Source organism: Lissotriton helveticus, chromosome 8, assembly GCF_964261635.1.
Source record: "Lissotriton helveticus chromosome 8, aLisHel1.1, whole genome shotgun sequence".
Lineage (NCBI taxonomy): Eukaryota > Metazoa > Chordata > Amphibia > Caudata > Salamandridae > Lissotriton > Lissotriton helveticus.
The window spans coordinates 1,219,856,632-1,219,880,106 of record NC_136069.1 but is presented as its reverse complement, the minus strand read 5'-3'; the positions used below and the strand labels follow the sequence as shown (position 1 = coordinate 1,219,880,106).

The following is a 23,475-nucleotide window of genomic DNA, read 5'->3' as shown; positions in this document are numbered from 1 at the left end:
CAGTCTGACACCAGGAGGTAATCAAAAGGTGAGGAATCTGTGTTTAGAAGTGTCTATCAAAAGGGACTGTGCCTAGCCCAGTTTGCAGAGCCACAACCTGATGTATCCCTCAACATCAGAGGCAATACTCGATGCGCATGGTTGAGGGTTCAGTAGCCCTGCTTGCTTCGTGGCACCGCAAATGCGGTCTGACAAAAGGAAAATGAATAGGGGTGTAACAAACACCCCCACAGCCCCCGCTGTGCGGATGGGCCACCAGTTGTCAGTACATGAAGGGGGCCCCCTCAGCTCATCGGTAGAGAGCTGTGAGTGGATTTCTCTCAGGCAGCTGCAGTCTGCAGCCTGCTCTGAGCTCCTCGCTGATCCAGGACTGAAGAGAAACAATGTAACAACTTACATTGTTTCTCTTCAGTCAGAGCGTGCCAGGCCAGGAAAAAGGATGGGTGTTGGGACCCCAGAGACAGAATTCCCCACAGGGCACAGCCTCTAAGATGAGAGAGGACAAGGATGGGGGAGGGTGCCCCAGAGACGTCATTCTCCACAGGGCCCAGCTACTCTGAGAAGGGACAAGGACAAGAATGGGGCTAGGAGCCCCAGAGACAGCATTCTCTAGGGTAATGGAACGAGGCAGCAAAATGGTTCCCTCAGATAAGCACTCCTGTTAGAACTCACACTACTTAGTGAGAGACAGTGGAGAGAGAGTGAAGAGAGAGAGTGGAGAGGGAGAGAGAGAGGAGAGAATGGAGAGAGAGAGTGGAGAGGGAGAGTGGAGAGAGAGAGTGGAGAGATTGGAGAGAGAGAGAGAGTGGAGAGAGAGTAGAGAGAGAGTAGAGAGAGTGGAGAGAGAGAGAGTGGAGAGAGACAGTGGAGAGAGACAGTGGAGAGACAGTGGAGAGAGAGTGGAGAGAGAGACAGTGGAGAGAAAGTCGAAAGAGAGTGGAGGGAGACAGTAGAGGGAGAGTGGAGAGAGTGGAGTGAGCGTGGCGAGAGACAGTGGAGAGAGAGTGGAGAGAGAGAGTGGAGGGAGACAGTGGAGAGAGAGTGGGGGAGAGAGTAGAGATAGAGAGAGAATGGAGAGAGAGTAGAGAGAGAGAGAGTGGAGAGAGACAGTGGAGAGACAGTGGAGAGAGTGGCGAGAGAGTGGAGAGAGAGAGTGGAGAGAGAGTAGAGAGAGAGTGGAGAGAGAGTGGAGAGAGAGAGAGAGTGGAGAGAGAGAGAGAGTGGAGAGAGAGTAGAGAGAGAGTGGAGAGAGAGAGTGGAGAGAGAGTAGAGAGAGAGTGGAGAGAGAGAGTGGAGAGAGAGAGTGGCGAGAGAGTACAGAGAGAGAGAGGAGAGAGAGAGATTTGAGAGAGAGTAGAGAGCGGAGAGAGAGAGTGGAGAGAGAGAGTAGAGAGAGGGAGAGAGGAGAGAGAGACAGTGGAGAGAGACAGTGGAGAGAGAGAGGAGAGAGAGACAGTGGAGAGACAGTGGAGAGAGAGTGGAGAGAGAGAGTCGAAAGAGAGTGGAGGGAGACAGTAGAGGGAGAGTGGAGAGAGTGGAGAGAGAGTGGAGAGAGACAGTGGAGAGAGAGTAGAGAGAGAGTGGAGAGAGAGAGAGTGGAGAGAGAGTAGAGAGAGAGTGGAGAGAGAGAGAGGGGAGAGAGAGTGGAGAGAGAGTGGAGTGAGAGAGAGTGGAGAGAGTACAGAGAGAGAGTGGAGAGAGAGTGGAGAGAGAGTGGAGAGAGAGAGGTGAGAGAGATTGGAGAGAGAGTAGAGAGAGCGCGGAGAGAGAGAGTGGAGAGAGAGTAGAGAGGGAGAGAGGAGAGAGAGACAGTGGAGAGAGAGACAGTGAAGAGACAGTGGTGAGAGAGTGGACAGAGAGTGGACAGAGAGTAGAGAGAGAGTGGAGGGAGACAGTGGAGCGAGAGTGGAGAGAGAGGGGAGAGAGAGAGTGGAGGGAGACAGTGGAGAGAGAGTGGGGGGAGAGAGTGGAGAGAGAGAATGGAGAGAGAGTAGAGAGAGAGACAGTGGAGAGAGACAGTGGAGAGACAGTGGAGAGAGAGAGTGGCGAAAGAGTGGAGAGAGAGAGTGGAGAGAGAGAGAGTAGAGAGAGAGTAGAGAGAGAGTGGAGAGAGAGAGAATGGAGAGAGAGTGGAGAGAGAGTAGAGAGAGAGTGGAGAGAGAGAGTGGAGAGAGAGAGTGGAGAGAGAGTACAGAGAGAGAGAGAGAGTGGAGAGAGAGTGGAGAGAGAGTGGAGAGAGAGAGAGGAGAGAGAGATTGGAGAGAGAGTAGAGAGAGAGCGGAGAGAGAGAGTGGAGAGAGAGAGTAGAGAGAGGGAGAGAGGAGAGAGAGACAGTGGAGAGAGAGACAGTGAAGAGACAGTGGCGAGAGAGTGGACAGAGAGTGGACAAAGAGTAGATAGAGAGTGGAGGGAGACAGTGGAGAGAGAGACAGTGGAGAGAGAGAGTGGAGAGAGAGTAGAGAGAGAGAAAGTGGAGAGAGTGGAGTGAGAGAGAGTGGAGAGAGAGAGAGTAGAGAGAAAGAGTAGAGAAAGAGAGAGTGGAGAGAAAGAGAAGAAAGAGTGGACAGAGACAGTGGATAGAGAGAGAGAGAGCGGAGAGAGACAGTGGAGAGAGGGAGAGTGGAGAGAGAGAGGAGGAGGAGAGAGAGAGAGTGGAGAGAGAGAGTGGAGGGAAAGACAGTGGAGAGAGAGTGGAGAGAGAAAGTGGAGAGAGTGGAGAGAGAGTAGAGAGTGGGTAGGAGAAAGAGAGTGGAGCGAGAGTGGAGAGAGAGCGTGGAGAGAGAGTGGAGAGAGAGAGTGGAGAGAGAGAGTGGAGAGAGAGTGGAGAGAGAGTGAAGAGTAGGTAGAGAGAGTGGAGAGGGAGAGAGAGAGGAGAGAATGGCGAGAGTGGAGAGGGAGAGTGGAGAGAGAGAGTGGAGAGATTGGAGAGAGAGAGAGAGTGGAGAGATTGGAGACAGAGAGTGGAGAGAGAATAGAGAGAGAGTGGAGAGAGAGTGGAGAGAGAGAGTGGAGAGTGGAGAGAGACAGTGGAGAGAGACAGTGGAGAGAGAGAGAGAGTGGAGAGACAGTGGAGAGAGAGTGGAGAGAGAGACAGAGGAGAGAGAGTCGAAAGAGAGTGGAGGGAGACAGTAGAGGGAGAGTGGAGAGAGAGTGGAGAGAGACAGTGAAGAGAGAGTAGAGAGAGAGTGGAGAGAAAGTGGAGAGAGAGTAGAGAGAGAGTGGAGAGAGAGAGAGTGGAGCGAGAGTAGAGAGAGAGTGGAGTGAGAGAGAGTGGAGAGAGAGTACAGAGAGAGAGAGAGTGGAGAGAGAGTGGAGAGAGAGGAGAGAGAGAGAGAGGAGAGAGAGAGAGATTGGAGAGAGAGTAGAGAGAGAGCGGAGAGAGTGGAGAGAGAGTGGAGAGAGAGTAGAGAGAGGGAGAGAGGAGAGAGAGACAGTGGAGAGAGAGACAGTGAAGAGACAGTCAAGAGTGGACAGAGAGTGGACAAAGAGTAGAGAGAGAGTGGAGGGAGACAGTGAAGAGAGAGAGAGTGGAGAGAGAGTAGAGAGAGATAGAATAGAGAGAAAGAGAGTGGAGAGAGAGGAGAGAGAGAGTGGAGAAGGAGTGGAGAGAGAGAGAGTGGAGAGAGACAGTGGAGAGAGAGAGAGTGGAGAGAGAGTAGAGAGAGAGAAAGTGGAGAGAGAGAGAGAGAGTAGAGAGAGAGAGAGTAGAGAGAAAGAGTAGAGAGTAGAGAAAGAGAGAGTGGAGAGAAAGAGAAGAGAGAGTGGACAGAGACAGTGGATAGAGAGAGAGAGAGAGTTGAGAGAGACAGTGGAGAGAGAGAGAGTGGAAAGAGGACGAGGAGGAGAGAGAGTGGAGAGAGAGAGTGGAGGAAGAGACAGTGGAGAGAGAGTGGAGAGAGAAAGTAGAGAGAGAGTGGAGAGAGAGAGTGGAGAGAGAGAGTAGAGAGTGGGTGGGAGAAAGAGTGGAGAGAGAGTGGAGAGAGAGTGGAGAGAGAGCGTGGAGAGAGAGTGGAGAGAGAGAGTGGAGAGAGAGAGTGGAGAGAGAGAGTGGAGAGAGAGTGAAGAGTAGAGAGAGAGAGTGGAGAGAGAGAGTGGAGAGAGACAGTGGAGAGAGAGACAGTGGAGAGAGAGTGGAGAGAGAGAGTGGAGAGAGGGTAGAGAGAGAGAGTGGAAAGAGAGACCGTGGAGAGAGAGTGGAGGGAGAGTAGAGAGAGAAAGTGGAGAGAGAGAGTAGAAACAGAGAGAGTGGAGAAAGTGGAGAGGTTGGAGAGAGAGAGTTGAGAGAGAGACAGTGGAGAGAGAGACAGCGGAGAGAGAGTAGAGAGAGAGAAAGTGGAGAAAGAGTGAGACAGTGGAGATAGAGTGGACAGAGTAGAGCGAGAGAGAAAGTGGAGAGCGAGAGAGAGAGTAGAGAGAGTGTAGAGAGAGTAGAGAGAGAGTAGAGAGAGAGAGTGGAGAGAGAGTAGAGAGACTGCCTGACTGACTCTGACTGACCAAGAGACTGACTGGCTGAAAGACTGACTGAGAGAGAGAGAGACTGGCTGACTGAGAGAGAGACTGACAGAGAGAGAGATAGAGAGAGAGAGAGAGAGAGAGAGAGAGAGAGAGAGAGAGAGGCTGATTGAGAAAGAGTGAGACTGACTGACCGAGAGAGAGACTGACTGACTGACAGAGACTGACTGAGGTTGAGAGAAACTGACTGACAGAGAGAGAGACTGACTGACAGAGAGAGAGAGAGACTGAGAGAGAGGAGGAGACTGACTGACCGACAGAGAGAGAGAGAGAGAGAGACGGATTGACTGTGAGAGAGACTGACTGACTGAGAGAGACTGACTGAGAGACTGACACAGAGAGAGAGAGAGACTGAGAAAGACTGACTGAAACTGACTGACAGAGAGAGAGAGAGACTTACTAACTGAGAGAGAGAGACTGACTGGTGAGAGAGACTGACAGAGAGAGAGAGAGAGATTATCTGAGAGACTGACTGACAGAAAGGGAGAGACTGACAGAAAGGGAGAGACTGACTCAGAGAGAGACTGACTGACTGAGAGAGACTGACTGACCAAGAGAGAGAGAGACTGAAAAACTGAGAGAGACTGACTGAGAAAGAGACTGACTGACTGACAGAGAGAGACTGACAGAAAGAGAGAGATAGAGACTGAGAGAGAGAGACTGACTGACAGAGAGAGATAGACTGACTGACAGAGAGAGATATAGAGAGAGACTGGCTGACTGAAAGAGAGAGACTGACTTACTGAGAGAGAGAGAGACTGTGATGGAATTGGGGTCAAAGTGTGTATGAAGCTATGCAATTCCTCTTAAGATTGTTATTGTCTGCTAATAAAAATGTATTATCAAAATTTGCTCTTTATAGTTACATCTGCTTTTGAAATACCGCATTGTCGCATTGTCTAATGTTTTAAAATGGAAACGAGAAGGAGCAGTGGATGCACTTTTGTCAAAACTGAACGATGAGTGGGCCCGATGTTGAATATCATGACAGGAGTCTGCATCAGGAACCCACCTAAAATTGGGCAAACTTTCCCGGCCTACTGATGGCAGGGACCTTGTAATGAATAGACCACCACCTATAATGACTAACCCCAACCTTTAAGTCCACCATCCAGTGTTACTTATAAAGTCTGTATTGGTGACAGTGGCGTAACAGTAGCCCAGCATCCCCTACAGTATGGCGGGTCGCTGGCCTGAGAGCTCTAGACTGGCACGGAGAATGGGTGAAGGGCCCCCTTCATGTAGTTTGCAGGGTTGCCCCCTCAAGTTTCGTTACGCCACTGACAATGAAGAGTGTCATGCGTTGATTGCTCAAACTGAGTTGCTGGTTACAAGATGCCACCAGGGGCAAACAGCCATGCGGATGGACATTTTGGCTAACTTATCTGCATTGGGGGTGACAGGTAATGATAATGTGAAAGCTAAGAATCTATATAAATAAAAATGTAAATGTTTGTTTGTTTAAAATCGCAAATCTCCGAAATTTCTTCACCGATTGCTTTGAAATTTTGATACAACGTTGGTTTCGAATACGGGCGTGTTTTTATATGCACAACGTTGGATTGCAATACGCGTGTGTCTAATACCCGCGTGTTTTTCATCGAAAGCCGAACAGACACATACAAATTTCAATGTTCGTTTGTTCAAAATCTTAAATCTCCGAAAGTTCTTCACCGATTAATTTTTGACACAACGTTGGATTCACTTTGTAACATTAAGAAAGGAAGCATAGAGACAATAGTCTACCTATATCAGGATGGACAGTTGGTGACAGGATGGCAGACCGGGAAGTGGGTGGAGGGAGGGGGGAGGAGTTGGTTCACTTTGCAACATTAGCACATGTTTATATATACACAACGTTGGATTCAAATACACGTGTGTATAATACGCGCTTGTTTTTAATGGAAAGACTGAACAGACCCTATTGATTTGCTTGCTGCGCAACAACTACAAGGAACGCATACAGAAAATAGTCATAAGAACATATTGTGTACCCACAAGCATTGTGAAATTAAACATATTAGAAACGTGCGCTTACTCTTTTCTTTTTCTTCCATTTAACCAGACTGAGCCACAGCATCGAGTGGCAGGGTACAGCTAGTAACAAATAAGCGGAAAGTTGAAGAATTTCCCATGTAAGGGAACTGCGTTGGGATTTCAATCAAATTTTACCATAGGTGAGAACATTTTACGGTATATTAGTATTAGTCTGAATACCTTGCTTTCCTTAGGGATCTCGGCAGGACGAGTTTCTGAAATTAAAAAAATAAGGAAAACAAATAATTTAAAACATGCCAAATACATTATTAAACAAATCACAATATAAACACGGTTTTTGAATTGTGTTGAAACATGTATTATTATAATCTTACTCAACAAAAATGTTTGTTCCTGTAATTGTTTACTTTCCTCAAAGTTTCCTCAAAATGTTTAATTGTGTATTTAATAAATATCACCAATCATAGATAGTTAATGTTTAACTCCTTAAAATGCATTTGGGTGAAAATAGGCCTTGTATACCATCAACGAGAATGGAAAGTATGTCACATTACACGACACTAGCGGAATGGAGGTTAACCAGGGCAGCAGACAGATACTAGCGAGAATCTAATCCTGCAAGTAAGTCATGGAGAACGGCATAACGTACCAAAGTGCATGCTTTGGCTACTTTCCTTCTGTGGACTGGGCTTTGGGATTGTACGGAAGAAGTATATTTCCTACAGATCGTACAATCAAGTTACTAATGTGTTACTGCAATTCTCCAGTGTTAGTTCCCACAGTGACACTGCAGAGGCAGTAAGGTCACATTTCGGTTATACCAGATAAATCACTGCTTTTGCTACGTGGAAGGTGGGCAAGGACATGCCAGGCCATATTTTGGTCTGCCTTCCTCAATTCACAGGCCAGAAAGTTTGTGGTGCTTAATTTGAGACTGTACTTATATTTCACATACGCAGGTTTCCGTGCATGACCATGTCATCTGCAGTCCCAGCCCCATGTCATCTGCAGTCCCAGCCCGGCCTCCCTATTTTGATTCCAAAACATTTTGTTTTGTAATAGAGAAAATGCCTTCCTATATAGAAACTGAGAGAATCTGTGACTGTCTACAGTGTCAGTCAAACATGTAAAGAGACCATGGTAAGGGAGGCAAGGTCGGGGTGATGGTTTGATAATATAATTCAGGAATGATTATGAGTGCCTTTAGCCTGACCAGTAGCTGTAAGTGTGTTCCTCATTATGCATTCAATGGGGGCACGAGAGCAGGGTGATGTTGTAAACTCGACCCTAGGGATATACTAGTGTATAGTTAGTCCTTTCTCTTTTCCCTCATCCTCTGTTCTCCTCATCGCTCCTTCCCCTGTCCATCACAATGGGATGTTATTTACAGCTGAAGGTGAAGCTTAAGGATTCTGTTAACATTCCAACTGGTACTAGATCTCTGACTCAGGAGCTGATAGTGTGTTAATAAACTTACTAAGAACCATGTGACCTTCTTGAGTTATAACAAAGACGAGTGCCTGTGAGCGGACAGCGACACCATCACCCCCTATTTGATGTACTCACTCAAGAGCTTGCAGTTTTCATCTCAACCCGAAGAGTGTGAGAGAAAACGGTTCCATCACAGCAAGTCTGTCCTCATAATTTAGAGAGGCTGATGGTAAATACTCATGAAGAATTCTACAAACTAGGGTGAGTCATCGTGCTGCCAGCTATTTTGAAATTTTGCCTACGATATCAGGAGAAGCCGCTGACTTTTAAAGGAATTCTCCAACCGGCTTCAGAGCTCAAAATAATTATACCCATTGCTATTCTGTTTAGCTCTTCATTTAGCACTTACAAGAGTATGCAACATATCAACTAAATTCTAAGGAGACAATCAGCACTATAGCGATTAAAATTCACCATGAGCAGTGCGACAATCACAGCAATAGTGAACTGTTAATAAACGGCTTGTAAGCAGCTTTGCAACTCAATGTCAGTGCGGGCTGAGGAAATTTTACTTTGAGCACCTCCAGCGTTATGATAACGCCTCTTAGTTTCAGCGCTGATTGTGCAGGGTGTAAACACAAGAAAGTGTGAACCAGCTCAAAGTATTGACATAGCAATATTCCCTCCACTTACTTCACCGTCAATGACATTTTCAGCGCGTGGCATTGTGGAAGGATTATGCTTAAGGCAACCGTAGAGTAGTATAAACGTGCTGTTTTTTAAAAAATGATTCAGAGACCGTTGAACTGATTACTTTGCTCTCAGTGCTGTGAAACTGTGCTGCATGACATGTAAAGATGTAGCCCACCACAGGAAGGATAGTTCAGGAAGCTTTATTCCAGTAACAGGTAAGCAGGTCAAATGGACCCAGTGGATCCGCACCAACTGAAGCTGATGTTCTAAACCACTGCTCCCATACATTCTAGAACAGTATAATACTAAGTAGAGGGACAGAACAATCCCAACATTCCATACTATACTATAAATAATGCAAGAGGGATACACAGAAAATACCATATTCAGTAATACATAGAATCACATATCTACCCCCTTAATAAACAGTAAGAAAAAAAAAAGAAAAAAAATATGCAAAAACAAACAGTAATTAGTCACAAAGTTTGCTTAGAACTCTTCTAATCCTACAACTGCTCTGTAAATTGACACCAGAAGAAAGCGATGATTGTGAACCATATACATTGCCAGACTGTATAACCTTGGCAAGGTGGGAAATACTCCACCACTGACCAATGGCAAAGCAAACAGCATGGCCCTTAATTTCAGCAATGTTGTGAAGTTGTTTGAATTTTGAAGCTCCTTTTTGCAGTAACAAGGACTCTTTAACCCTGAACAACGGTGAAGCTAATCACTCTTCTTTTTCCAGATAGAAAGAGTTTATCATATCTAAGACGATTGGAATTGTCAGAGGCAATCTTAGCCTTAAAGGCTTCAGAGGGAACAGAACAATGATCATTGAAACATTGAGTTTCCAAAAGGGGCACAAAGAAGAGGAAACTTTTCTGCCTCTCATTAATTCAAAAAAAATGGCACCTGAAACAGAATGTGGAGTGGTCCTATACGCCCAAATCATATTTTGTACAGACATCTCACAATCACACTGACTATGAAGAGTATTCTGCACACATTAATCCAGGCCCCTATTAAACCTCTCAACTTTACCAATAGATTGGGGTGATATAGAGGGGTGCATAGATGTTTCACTCCCAGTTTGGCCAGAAATTCTTGCACAGAGGCAGATGTGAATTGGGCACCATTGTCAGTTAATAGCTCCTCCGGGACACCCTCTCTGGAAAAAAAGACTTGCAGGAAACAGAGAACAGCTTTGGAATTGGAATCAGAGACGCCTCTTACATCCACCCACCTGGAGAGATGGTAAATAAGTACAATGAAATACCTCATGCAGTTGGGCAAAACATGAAAAGGACCAAGGAAATCAACAGAGACTCTTTGCCAAACCCTTGCTGGACACGGAAGAGGTTTGGGAATGGTGGAGCTGGTTGTGAGATGCTTGTCACTATAACAACATTGTACACAATTCTTGACCAAATGATCAATGTCCCGATCCATGCTGGGCCACCAGAAATCATTTCTGATTCTGCACTTGGTGGCATTCATTCTCAAGTGACCAGAGTTGGCTGTTTCCATTATCCTCACCCTAAAAACGTCAAGGGGAAAGAGTTTGCTATCCCTGACCAGCAAACCATTCTCGATGGAGAGTCCGTTAGAAAATTTCCATTAAGGCTGTAATTCAATGGGAAGAGATCCCTCTTTGGGCCACCCTTTAACAACAAAATCCATTACCTGCCTCGAGGTGAAATCATTGGAAAGAGCGTCTTGCCAAAGTGACAGGTCAGGACAAATGACAGTGTCATCCACATTGGCAATATTACACTCCTCAATATCATCAGGAATATCAGTAGCGGTATGGGGATTGTCTACATGGAGTCTGGATAGAAAGTCCGCTTTGACATTCTTGCCACCGGCTATGTGAAGTACAGTAAAGTTGAATTCCAGAAGTTTGGTGGACAACCTAGCCAGTCTGGCTGTAGACTTTTTTGATCTTGAAACCGGACAGAATGTCTACTAAAAGTTAATGGTCGGGGGCGTGGCCACAAGCCGAACATGGCGGTCGAGTTTTGAGCTAGCTCCGTCGTAAGCCCCAAACACCAGCGATTTATCCTGATTCCCGAACTCTGCGGGAGGTCTACCCAGGCTCCACAGACCCCGTGCACGTGGCGCCCGCTGTGGCGTGAACCGCGGCGACCGGGACCCTGCCAAATCGTGGGCGCGGAGATCGGCGCTGGCGGGGCCTCTCTCCTGGGGGCGGACCGCGGCCTGCCGTAGCTGAACTGGCCGGTTGCGGAGGCACCGACCCCCCTGGGGACAACCAACACTCTTCGCCCGGAGCGGAGCCTTGCGGAGGTGGAGGAACGACTGGGGAAGCACCCGCGTGAGGAGGCGGAGAGTGGCTGTGCTCAGTGACGAGCCGGCGGAGATCGCATCCCTGCGACCCTGCGGGAGAGCGGAGGTAAGGGCTGCTGGCCCCCCAACCATTCCGGACCAAGAGAACCTGTGCGCCCCTCCCCCCCTGCAGGAGGACACCGCTTAGTGTGCAGATACGGGGGCACCGCCGAGAGTGGCGATAGGCGGGAGACCGCCATTTTGATCCGCATCGAGCTCCTTCAGAAGCAGCGGCACCCCCAGGGCAGATCCTAGCTATTAGACTGTGTTGATCTTGGACACGCCGAGCCACCGATCGCCGGCGAAGGTGCGGCGCGGCTGGACCCTCCCCACCCCCGGGCAAGTTGATGTTGTGGCTTTGCGAGGCGCCATAAACCACCGGGGATCCTCATATGGTTGCAAAACTCTGTCCCCTTTAGACTGGTGGAGAAGAGGGTGGACACAGAGGGCAGATACGTGTTCATCCGCGGACTATTGGATGGCTCCCATGTGGTGATTGGCAATATCTATGCACAGAACTCCGGCCAATCGGCCTTCTTAGTTACCATTAATAGAGTACTGGCAGACTGGGCAGAATATCAGTGGCTCATCGGAGGAGATTTCAACGCTGTGCTAGATGTGTCCTTAGATAGGTCGCACCCCCCACTTCACGCCACTGAGAGCAAAAGACAGGCTGACGCGCTTGCGCAATGGGCGGAGGGCTGGGACTTGGCTGACACCTGGAGATGTAAACACCCACTTAATAAGGAATACACATTCTACTCACCACCCCATGGCCTCCACACCAGAATAGATAGAGTATTCAGCGCCAACTCTTTACTAGGGGCGGTGACACTTGCAGAACACATGGGTAAGACCCTCTCCGACCACAACCCGGTTGAAATCACGATACAATGGGGTATGATCCCAACACCTATACCAACTTGGCGGCTCAACACCGAATTGCTGGAAGACACGGTTTTTAAGGAAGCGCTTACGGAGGCTATCACAACCTACTTTGACACAAACACTGACACTGCCAGTTCTAGGCAGGTGGAATGGGACGCCTTCAAGGTGTTTATACGGGGAGTAGCGATGGGTACACGGGTGGGCATGCGACACACTGTGATTGGAAGACTCCGAGATGTAGAGGGGCGCCTGGCTATGCTCGAAAACAAAGCCACGGGCACGAACCTGCTCTTTACACCACTGCAGGAGGCACACATTCAACATGCCGAATTATTAGAGGAACTGCGGGTCCTCGACTACAGAACATACACTTGCAAACAGCATGCGCAGGCCGAGAGACCAGGTCCTTTGCTAGCCCGTTTAGTACGGGATGTACGGGATGACCCAATACACCTGTCCATCCTTGAGATCACTGACCAAGGAGGAGCACCTATCACGACCCAAATAGGTATTAATGATGCGTTCAGGGACTACTATGGAACGCTATATGGCCCGCACCGACAGATGTCGGACACGGCATTGGAGGCATTCATGACCGGACTAGAATTCCCAAAGCTCACGTACTGTCAGAAGACGGACCTGGCGCGACCCATCACAATAGCAGAAATACGCCAGGCCATCCGTGCACTGCCTCGAAATAAAACCCCTGGGACGGATGCCCTCTCTGCTGAACACAGATTATAAAATCCTGAGTAAAATTCTTGCAGCGAGGCTGGCCCACTATATCCCGAAACTCGTACACACTGATCAATGTGGCTTTGTCCCTGGCAGAAGCACGGCTATGAACCTGCGAAGGCTCAGCCAGTTACATGACCGCACGCTGCTGGGAGCAGAGGGATGCATTTCTTTAGACCTTAAACAGGCATTTGACTCATTGAGGTGGGATTTCATGCTAGCGGCACTAGCGCGATTTGGAATTTCGCCGGAATACGTTGCCTGGGTGAAACTACTGTACACCCGCCCGACGGCCCGGGTCCGCACTAACAGATGTATCTCGCCACCGCTGGAAATAGCTCGAGGTACTAGGCAGGGATGCCCGCTATCCCCGCTCCAGTTTATACTAGCGTTAGAACCACTGCTGTGTAAACTCCGTGCATCGGCGTTGCACCGGGGCATATGCAGGGCCGGGGCAGTGCACGTGGTCTCGGCATATGCGGATGATATCATCATATATCTGAGAAACCTGGGGGGTGGGCTTGACCCCATACCCGAGATATTCGAAGACTTTCGTGCACTGTCGGGCCTAGCTATTAGTGAACCTAAGTCCTATGGGTACTACTTCAGGGATACAGGAGTGACTGCCCGACTTCTCTTCCCACCATACGCATTCCAAATAGCGGAAACTACTTTCAAATACCTTGGAATACAAATATATAGGGAAGCAAGAGAGATGATAGACGGGAACCTGGGGAGGGCAGTAGCGAGGCTGAAACCACAGATAAAGTTCTGGACCTCCTTGCCACTGTCAGTGGCGGGCAGAGTGACCATCTCCAAAATGGTGGTACTCCCCCGCCTTGTATATTATTTCACGGGCCTACCTCACACGATCCCTGTATCATTATTCAAGCTACTGAACACCTTACTTACGGAACTGATATGGGGGCCGGGTAAGAGGCATATTGGTTTGGCTAAGTTGCAACTTCCTGCAACGGCGGGGGGCATGGGAGTTCCGGACTTCCAGGTGTACTGCCACGCTTGTCAACTGCAGTGGCTGGCCTTCTGGATAGCGGGACGCAACCTCCATGAAATAGGTATAACAGAGGCGGAGTGGGGGAGAGGGGCTGTCCACACATTGTTATTGCCAAGGGCGGAGATCCCCGGGTGGGCACCGCCCCTGCTCCGGCTCACGCTTAGCTGCTGGAGGAGGGCGGTGAAGTATACGGCCCCGGGTTCCACTTACGCCCCCACGATACCACTACTGGGGATTTTGATAGGAACAGGCCCATTGTCGACCCACACACTGAAAGTATGGCATGATGTGGGGGTATCGCAGGTGGGGGACCTCTTTGCTGAAGGCAGACTGCTGTCCTTTGAGGACTTTCGCAACACACATCGCACTCCGGGGTGGCTGTTCCTCCTACACGCTGGGTTGCGACGATATATAACTAAGACTTGGTCCCCGCAAGGCGTAGAACCCCCCACAAACCCCCTCCTCACAATGCAATACCTCATGGGAACGGGGAGCCACCTGACAAAGTGGATAACAAGTAGTATACGTGCAGGAAGGATGGTGACACTACAGCAACTGCAGCCACTGAGGGACAAGTGGGAGGGTGACCTGGGCAGAACACTCCGAGACAAGGAATGGGAGCGAGCTCTCAGTTTCCCCAAGAAAGTATCCTGGAACCCGAAATTTAAGTTTATCCAACTAATGTTGTTACACAGGGCATATCTCACCCCTTACAGGCTTCATGTGATGTTCCCCACCACCCCTGCTACTTGCCCCCGATGTGGTGTGGATGACGCGCATCTCATACACATGGTATGGAGTTGCCCAAAGTTGGGCTACTACTGGACGACGGTCCAGGACACACTCTGTAAACTGGCTCCTTCCAGACCATACACCTCATTGGAGTACATCATGCTAGGTCTGGGGCCTGCAGAGCGGAAAAGGAGCGTAACTGCGCATTTCACGGACCTGGCCCTGTTACTTGCTAAGCGTACCATCACCATGCGCTGGAAATCGGCGAGACCACCAGCCCCAGAGATGTGGCAGGCAGAGGTAATACGATGGGGGAAGGCAGAGGGTCTAACACTGCAGCGCGAAGAGCGTAGGGGACTCAGGAAAACCCCAATATCCCTAGATTGGAATAGTCTGGTGGAGGCATTCGACGCGGTGGATGATGTTACGCCCACCCAGTCACCAACCAATGGGTAGACACAGGAGAGATAGACCGAAAACTTGTGGACCCCCCCACCCCCGCTATTATTATAGCGACGTAGGTGAATAATGCCTCCGGGTGTAACGCGGGAACTTTGTGTGAGTACTGCATAATGTATAGTCCTGTATTGGTTTGTTTCAAAATGGACACTGGTCAATAGAAACACATATCAAAGTTGCATACTGTATATACCTGATGTATCTGACTGTGTGCCGGGGAAGGGAGGGCAAGGGAGGGGGGAGTTAGGGAGAAAATTAATGAACAAGTTACTTACCTTCGGTAACGATATATCTGTAAGAAACAGTAGTTAGTATTAGATTCCTTACCTTAGAATAACCCCAGGCGTCAGTCTGGATCCGGAAACTTTTGCGTAGCAGTACCCCTGCGCGTCGGTAGGCGTCGTCTGCAGGCGTCCCCTGCGGCTCCGCGTCGTCGGCGTCGTGCGCCGTGATGACGTCGCTGGAGTATATAGACGCCGCCTCCGCGCGCTGACGTCAGTTCTTTGCACACAGCTTTTCCGCGCCAGAACACGCAGAGCCATGTGAGAACCAACACTGGTGCCATTTGAAACTAGGGCCCTGAAAGGGATGTCCCTAACCCTAGGTATCAGTTCGCAGAACGGGGAGGATGGGCGGGGCGGTAAGGAATCTAATACTAACTACTGTTTCTTACAGATATATCGTTACCGAAGGTAAGTAACTTGTTCATCTGAAAGAAACAGGTTAGTATTAGATTCCTTACCTTAGAATAGATACCCCAGCAATACCAACCCCGGTGGTGGGTCTGCGAACCAATACAACCTACACCAGAAAGTCCTGGAGGACCGAACGGCCAAAGAAGCCATCCCTCCGGACTTGACTGTCCAGGCAGTAGTGCCTCGCAAAGGTGTGCAGCGAGGCCCACGTGGCCGCCTGGCAAATGTCCTGCAAAGGGACTCCCCGGCCCAGGGCAGTAGTAGCCGCCGTGGCCCGAGTGGAATGGGCCCTCAGCCCAACAGGAGGCTCCTTCCGAGCCAAAGAGTAGCATGCTTTGATGCACAGGACGACCCACCGAGAGATGGTCCGTTTCTGTACCGCCCTTCCCTTCTTCTCACCCACGTAGCCAACAAACAGTTGGTCATCCACCCGGAACTGGCGTGTGCGATCCATATAGAATGAAAGCGCACGTTTTGGGTCCAGACGATGGAGCCGCTCTTCATCCTTTGAAGGATGCGGAGGCGGGAAGAAGGAGGGCAAGGTGATGGACTGCCCAATGTGAAAAGCAGAGACTACCTTGGGCAGGAAAGAAGGTCTGGTCCGAAGAACCACCTTATCAGGATGAACAGACAAGAAAGGAGGTTGAACAGAAAGAGCCTGGAGCTCACTCACTCTCCTGGCAGAGGTGATGGCTACCAGGAAGGCCGTCTTTAAGGTGAGAAGACGGAGAGGACAGGAATGAAGGGGCTCAAAGGGAGCGCACATCAGGAATGTCAGAACCAGGTTCAAGTCCCACTGAGGCATCACGAACGGAGCTGGAGGATACATGTGCGTGATGCCCTTTAAGAATCTTAACACAATAGGGGACTTGAACAAAGATGGCTGATCAGGTAGCCTCAAGAAGGCGGAAAGGGCAGAAAGATAGCCCTTGATAGTGCCCAGAGCAGAGCCCTGCTGGGCAAGGGAAAGGAGGAAGAGGAGAACCTCAGATAGAGGGGCAGAAAGGGGATCCACAGCCTTTGCTGTGCACCACGCCACAAATCTGTTCCACCGGCAGGCGTATACCGACTTTGTGGAGGGACGCCTGGCTGCCAGAATGACATCACAGACTTCAGGAGGCAAGTCAAATGGCCTCAACTGTCGCCGCTCAATCTCCACGCATGGAGGTGGAGACTGGACAGGTTCGGGTGGAGGACCGTCCCCTGCTGCTGCGACAGAAGGTCCTCCTGAAGGGGCAGGCGGATCGAGGGACCGACTGTCATGCTGAGTAGCTCGGGATACCAGTACCTTCGAGCCCAGTCCGGAGCCACAAGGATAACTTGGGCCCGGTCGCGCCTGATCTTCTTCAGCACTCTGGGCAGAAGTGGTATAGGCGGAAAGGCGTACAACAGACCGCAACTCCACTCGCGCCGAAAGGCGTCGCCGAGCGAGTGCCGTCTTGGAAACTCCAACGCGCAGAACTGATGACATTGCGCGTTCTCTTCTGTGGCGAATAGATCTAACCAAGGCTCTCCCCATTGCTGAAAGAGGCCTCTCGCCACATCCGAGTTCAGACGCCATTCGTGATCCACCGAGCACCGACGGCTGAGTTCGTCCGCCCTGGCGTTCAGAGAACCTGCCAGGTGTTGAACCGTCAGAGTCACGCCCTGACGTTCCAGCCATTGCCAGAGGCGCAGAGCCTCTTGGCAAAGGGTCCACGACCCCACACCGCCCTGTTTGTTGCAGTACCACATGGCGGTGGTGTTGTCCGTGAACACCTGCACTACACTCCCGTTGACAAAGGGGAGGAATGCCTTCAGTGCCAGGCGAATCGCCCGCAGCTCCAACATGTTGATATGGAGCCGGGACTCCGCCGGAGACCAGAGGCCTCTGATCTCCGCCTCTCCCAAGTGGCCACCCCAGCCTTGGAGGGACGCGTCCGTCACAACCACGTGCTCCGGCTGGGGAAGGGAGAGGGATCTGCCCCTGACCCAATCGCGGTCTGTAAGCCACCACTGCAACTGTCTCGCAGTGCCCTCCGAGATCAGGACATGGTCGGATAGGTTGCCCTGATGCTGGGCCCACTGAAACTTCAGGTCCCACTGCAGAGCCCGCATCCGCCATCTGGCGTGATGCACCAGAAGGATGCAGGAGGCCATCAGCCCCAGAAGCCGCAGCGTCAACCTGACCGAAACCCGGGATAACGGCTGAAAGATGGGAATCAGAGCCTGAATATCCCGGACCCGCAGTTCCGGGGGATAAACCCGAAACTGCGCCGAGTCGAGAACCGCTCCGATGAAAAGGAGCTTTTGAGAGGGACACAGGTGTGATTTCGGCACATTGATGGAAAACCCCAACTCGTGCAGGAGGTCTGCCGTCATCTGAAGGTGGTGGACGACTGTCTGGGGCGAGCCCGCCTTCAACAGCCAGTCGTCGAGGTAGGGGAAGACTGAAACCCCTAACCGGCGCAGATGAGCTGCGACCACCGCCATCACTTTCGTGAACACCCGTGGGGCGCTGGTAAGGCCGAATGGGAGCACGATAAACTGAAAATGCTCGTGGCCTACCGTGAACCGCAGGTAACGCCGGTGGGCCGGCAGGACGGGGATGTGAAAGTACGCATCCTGCAAGTCCAACGCTACCATCCAGTCTTGTGGGTCTAGAGCAGCCAAGACCTGAGCCAAAGTCAACATCTTGAACTTCTCCTTCCGGAGGAAGCCGTTGACGTTCCGTAGATCCAAGATAGGACGCAGGCCTCCCTTGTCCTTCTTGGGTACCAGAAAGTAGTGGGAGTAGCAACCACACCCTACTTCTGGCCCAGGAACGCGCTCGATGGCCCCCTTGGCCAAGAGGGCCGTAACTTCCTCCTGCAGAAGTGTCAAGTGGTCCCCCGACACACGGTGGTTCTGCGGTGGCATGGCTGGAGGAGTGGACTCGAAGGGGAGGGCATAGCCCCTTCGGACAAGCTGCAGCACCCACCTGTCCGATGTTATCGCGCGCCAGCGGGAGTGGTGATGGCGAACCCTGCCACCCACTGGCGTCACGTGAGCCCGAAAGCTCGGACTAGGAAGGCTTGGATGCCGCAGCGGAGGGAGGCGTGGACTGACCACGACGCTGGCCTCTACCGCCACCACGGCGGAAACCACGGGCGCCACCGCGCTGGGGAGCGCTCTGCGCCGCGTGGCTGGCAGCACGTGTGGGACCTCCTCTCCCTTGGCCACGAAAGGGCCGAAACGAACCCGTCTGCTGGCGCTGGGTCTGGGTCGAGAGACCCAAGGACTTGGCCGTGACCCTGGAGTCCTTGAAGCGCTCCAGCGCGTGGTCCGCTTTGTCACCAAATAGGCGACTGCCATCAAATGGCATGTCCATAAGCGTATTTTGGACGTCTGGTGAGAAGTTGGCAGATCTCAGCCAGGCATGGCGACGAATCGCCACCGTAGTGGACATGGCCCGTCCCAGTGAGTCCGTGGTGTCCAGACCACAACGGATCGAGTACCGCGCCGCATCCCGGCCTTCAACAAAGGCCCGGGTGAGCTTGTCCCGCACTTCCTGGGGGCATTGCGGCAAACACTCCTCGACCGTATCCCACAGGGAGTGGGTGTAGCGGCCCAAGAGGCACGCGGTGTTACAAGACCGCAGCCCAGCACTCAAAGAGGAAAACACTTTCTTTCCAAATTGGTCGTACCTCTTTGATTCCCGGTCGGGCGGAGCCGACGGAAATGCGGACTGCGAAGTGGAGGCCTGGATCACCAGACTCTCCGGGGAGGGATGGGTGGACAGGAAGGCAGGGTCGTCCGCGCAGGGACGGTGACGCCTGGCAACGTTCCGGTCAACCGGCGCACCAGAGGCGGGCCTGGACCAGGTGCCCAGAAGGACATCCGTCAGGGCCTCATTAAACGGCAGCAGAGGCTCCTGGGGGCATGACTGCGGTTTAAAAACTTCCGTCAGGATATTCGGTTTGACCTTCGCGACGGGGAGCTCAAGGTGTAAGGCCTTGGCAGCCCTCATCAGGACCACCGAATAGGCAGCACCCGCCTCGGACGCCACAGGGGACGGAGAGACAAACCCAGGGTTGGGCGACTCGTCCAGGCCACTGGCATCACCCAGATCACCTACCCAGTCCACATCGTACTGGCAGGCACGGGACAGAGGGTCCTCAGACCCCTCCCAACCCTCTCCATACTCCTCCTCGTCATACCCATATTCTGGGTCGACGATATAGACATCGGGGTCAACGGGCCCCATCGGCGTCGGGTCCGGCGTCGGCCGACGCCGGTCCGGCTCCGAGTCCGGAGTCGGGGAGGAAAGGGGGGTGGCGCCGCGCGGCGTCGGTGCCGGGGACCCGACGCCGGCCGGAGCCGACGGCGGAGTCGCTGCACCACGCGGGGGCGGTACCACGGGCTGGCCCACAGGAACCGACGCCGGAGAGGCCGGGAGACCAGCCGGCGACGAACCAGAGGGAACCAGCGGCGCCGGGGCCGGAGCCACCGGCGGCGCCGGGGCAGGAGCACCCGAACCGCTCGGGCCCCCAGACGGGACCGACGGGCCCGCAGGCGCCGAAGGCCCCGCCGGAGAAGACCTCGCCCTCATAGCAATGAGGAAGGCCTCGATCTCCTCACGCGACGCGCCTTCCCCAGGGACCGACAGGTGTGGGGTAGACGGCGTCGGCGACCCATGCGGGACCGCGGGGGTGGGGTCACCCGAGCCCCCGGCCGCAGCACGCGGGCGTCGGGGGGAGTCGGGGGTGCGATGGCGACGCCCCGACTTCTTGTGCTTACCTGACGAGCCGGAGGAATGGTGGCGACTCCCGGAGCGCCCATGGCGGCTCCGCGACCGCTCCCTCGACCGCTCCCTCGACCTCCGACCGGACCGGGACCGCTCTCGACGCGGGGCCGACAACCGGAGTTCGAGAAGCTTGCGGGACCGCTCCCGCCTAGCTTTTCCAGTCAAGGCCCGACAGTCGACGCAGGACTCCACGTCGTGGTCCGCGCCCAGACACCGGAGGCAGAGTCGATGGTGGTCGGTGACCGACATCATGCGGTCGCACTCGTCACAACTCTTGAAACCGGGCATCCTACCGGCACCGTAAAGATCAATCAGTTAACAAAAAACTTGGTCAAAAGACCGGAGTACTGCTCTTCGGATCTGCGCTAACTGGCGCGGAAAAAAGAAGAACTGACGTCAGCGCGCGGAGGCGGCGTCTATATACTCCAGCGACGTCATCACGGCGCACGACGCCGACGACGCGGAGCCGCAGGGGACGCCTGCAGACGACGCCTACCGACGCGCAGGGGTACTGCTACGCAAAAGTTTCCGGATCCAGACTGACGCCTGGGGTTATTCTAAGGTAAGGAATCTAATACTAACCTGTTTCTTTCAGATGGTGTATATACCATGGAAAATGTTTGACAAATGACGTGCCACTACTGTATAGTAAGAACCATGAAACATATGATGTCTGTTTTTGGAACTGATGTACCTGTTCTTACATACCTGCTAATAAAACAAACTTTTCACAAAAAAAAAGGTTAATGGTCCGTCCTAAGCCAAAACTTCCTTTCCCAGACATAGGGTTTAAACTTTTCAACACCCACACACAGGCCAGCATCTCTTTTTCAATCACAGAATATCTCAGTTCAACTTCTCTCATTCTCCTGGAGGCAAAACCTACAGTAACTTCCCTGCCACCATCCATCTGAGATAAAATCACACCCATACCATAGGAGCTGGAGTCAACAGTAATGAACGTGTCACGACCCTCCATGTAAGCTTGGAGAACTGGGGCAGACAAAATGCATTCTTTAATTAAAACAAAATGTTCTTGACAAGTGGTTGTCCAAATGAATTCTGGGCCTTTTTTAAACAAATTTCTGAAACAATCAGTAAGACTGGAAAAGTTCGTAACAATCTTTGAATAGAATTCACACAGACCAAGGAAGGAACGCAACTGGTCTTTGTCAATGGGATGTGGAGCATTAACAATCCCCTCGACCATGCTAGGTTTGGGCTTGACACCATCCTTGGTGAGCATGTGGCCAAGGTATTCAATTTCATTTACTGAAAAGATACACTTATCTTCTGTCAGGGTGATACCATTACTCTGGAGGATTTGTAAAACAAGATCTAACACCTGGTTATGTTTAAGTTCTGTGTTCGTAGGCACTAAAATATCGTCTTGGAAAATTACGACATTGGGGACATGTTGAAACATCATAGACATAACTTTCTGGAAAACAGAAGCCGCCGCAGCCAGTCCAAATAGCATCCGGCAACCCTGAAATGTACCATCAGGTGTCACAAAAGCTGTAAGATGATGGGAATGTTCATCAAGAACTACCTGATGGTACGCCGAATGTAAATCCAACTTAGAGAACCATTTGAACTGACCTACAGCAGTAATGAGGTAATCTATGCGAGGTAACGGAAAGTTCTCCACCCAAATAGCTTTGTCGACAGAGCTCAAATCAACACATAAACAAAGTTCTACAGTCCTCTTTTTAGTTAAAACAATGGGAGATAACCTGAGAGTAGCATCAACACATTTGATTATTCCATCTTCAAGCATCTTGTTAAGCATAATGGTAAGGTCACTTCTTATACTATAAGGAACATTCCTTAATTTGTGCTTGACTGGGGATACACCCTCTTTAATCTCAATAGAAGGCAAAAAGTATTTGATTTTATTTTCAAAAACTTGTGGATAATTATCTCTCCATTGTGAAGAATCGGAAATGGAGTTGATCAAGTAAACTGGATTCTTCTGACCAGGTCTTATGATTATTCCGAAATCAGCTTGGTACCACCAACCTAGACCATTGATGCCTTTAAGAGCAACGTAAACTTTGTAATGGATTGTCTTGGTTTGAATAGTAATCTCAGCCCAGAAATAGCCAGCAAGATCAATCCTGCTACCCTCAAATGCAGTAGTGATGACATCAGGGGGTAGTAAGACCATACTGGACCAAGATTGTTTATATTTATCAATGGAAATGATGGTGTTTCTGGCACCTGAGTCGATGAGGGGCGGAATATCATGGGACTGGATGGATACCTGGACAAAGGGATCCCCAAATTTTTTATCAGAATGTACATTATTAATGTTCACATATTCAATAGAAACAGAAAGGGGAGCACAAAAGTTTACGCTTAGGAAAATGACCTGAGGGACTGTGCGGAAGGAAGATGGCGTCTGTGTGAGCGGTCGTGGCTTTGTGCTCTGCGGCGCTGGGCAGATACAGCATAGAGAGTACCTCTCTACATTCCAGCATTCCAGCACTATCTGCATCGGCCTGCTACTATGATTTCCCACGTCTACTAGATACAATCTGTTCCGGCCTTTACCAACCTACAAAGAACCTTTAAATGAACCCTCGAGTGAAGAACAAATGAACAAATGAGCATGTGAAGAACGCCATACGCCGTATCACTACTTTACAGCACAGCGGCATCTGGTAAGAGTGACGGCAACATCCCAATGGCAATTAATTAACTTTTCTCATATGACTTCTAAGCGCTAAAGATAGTATCGGCATCTGCTTTCGCCTCTGCTTTTTTTCTTTATTGTTTGGCACAAAGATCTGTATATTCGTGGCTGCAACACACGAAGTTGAATCTTTTCAGACCGACCGACCGGCTTTCCCGTCTGTCCGTGCTGATTTTCCTCTGACTCACCTCCCCGTCTTGCAGACATCATACCGACGCCAAATGCATCTGTCAATTGCTGTTCTCCCCCACAGAGATACCGATACAGAGACACCGAAACCTCTCCTCGTCTCTCTTTGCCTGGCTTCAAAGGCTTCGAAGGCTTCATCTGCTAACACGAGAGCAGGGGCCTTAAATCTCACGCACGCTCCGTGTCTACGCCTCTCGTTGCCAGGGGAAACGCAGGAGGCGCCTGTTGTAAGGCAGAGGGTGAGGCTGAGAGAAGGAAAAGAGCTGTAGAGCTGTAAAGGCTTGTGAAGATTGTGAAGATTAATGCTGCTTGGAGGCAG

General features: G+C 51.1%; 1 protein-coding gene across 14 annotated transcripts in view; it reads right to left on the bottom strand.

Moving 5' to 3' along the window:
* LOC144773261 (uncharacterized) overlaps positions 1-23,475 on the bottom strand; it is a 7,170,044-nt gene that overhangs the window by 5,633,729 nt on the left and 1,512,840 nt on the right. For all 14 annotated transcript variants that reach the window (XM_078658159.1, XM_078658161.1, XM_078658167.1 and 11 more), the window contains exon 12: positions 6,730-6,764. In XM_078658159.1, coding sequence (XP_078514285.1) covers positions 6,730-6,764 — 35 coding nt within the window. The remainder of the gene's footprint in view (positions 1-6,729; positions 6,765-23,475) is intronic.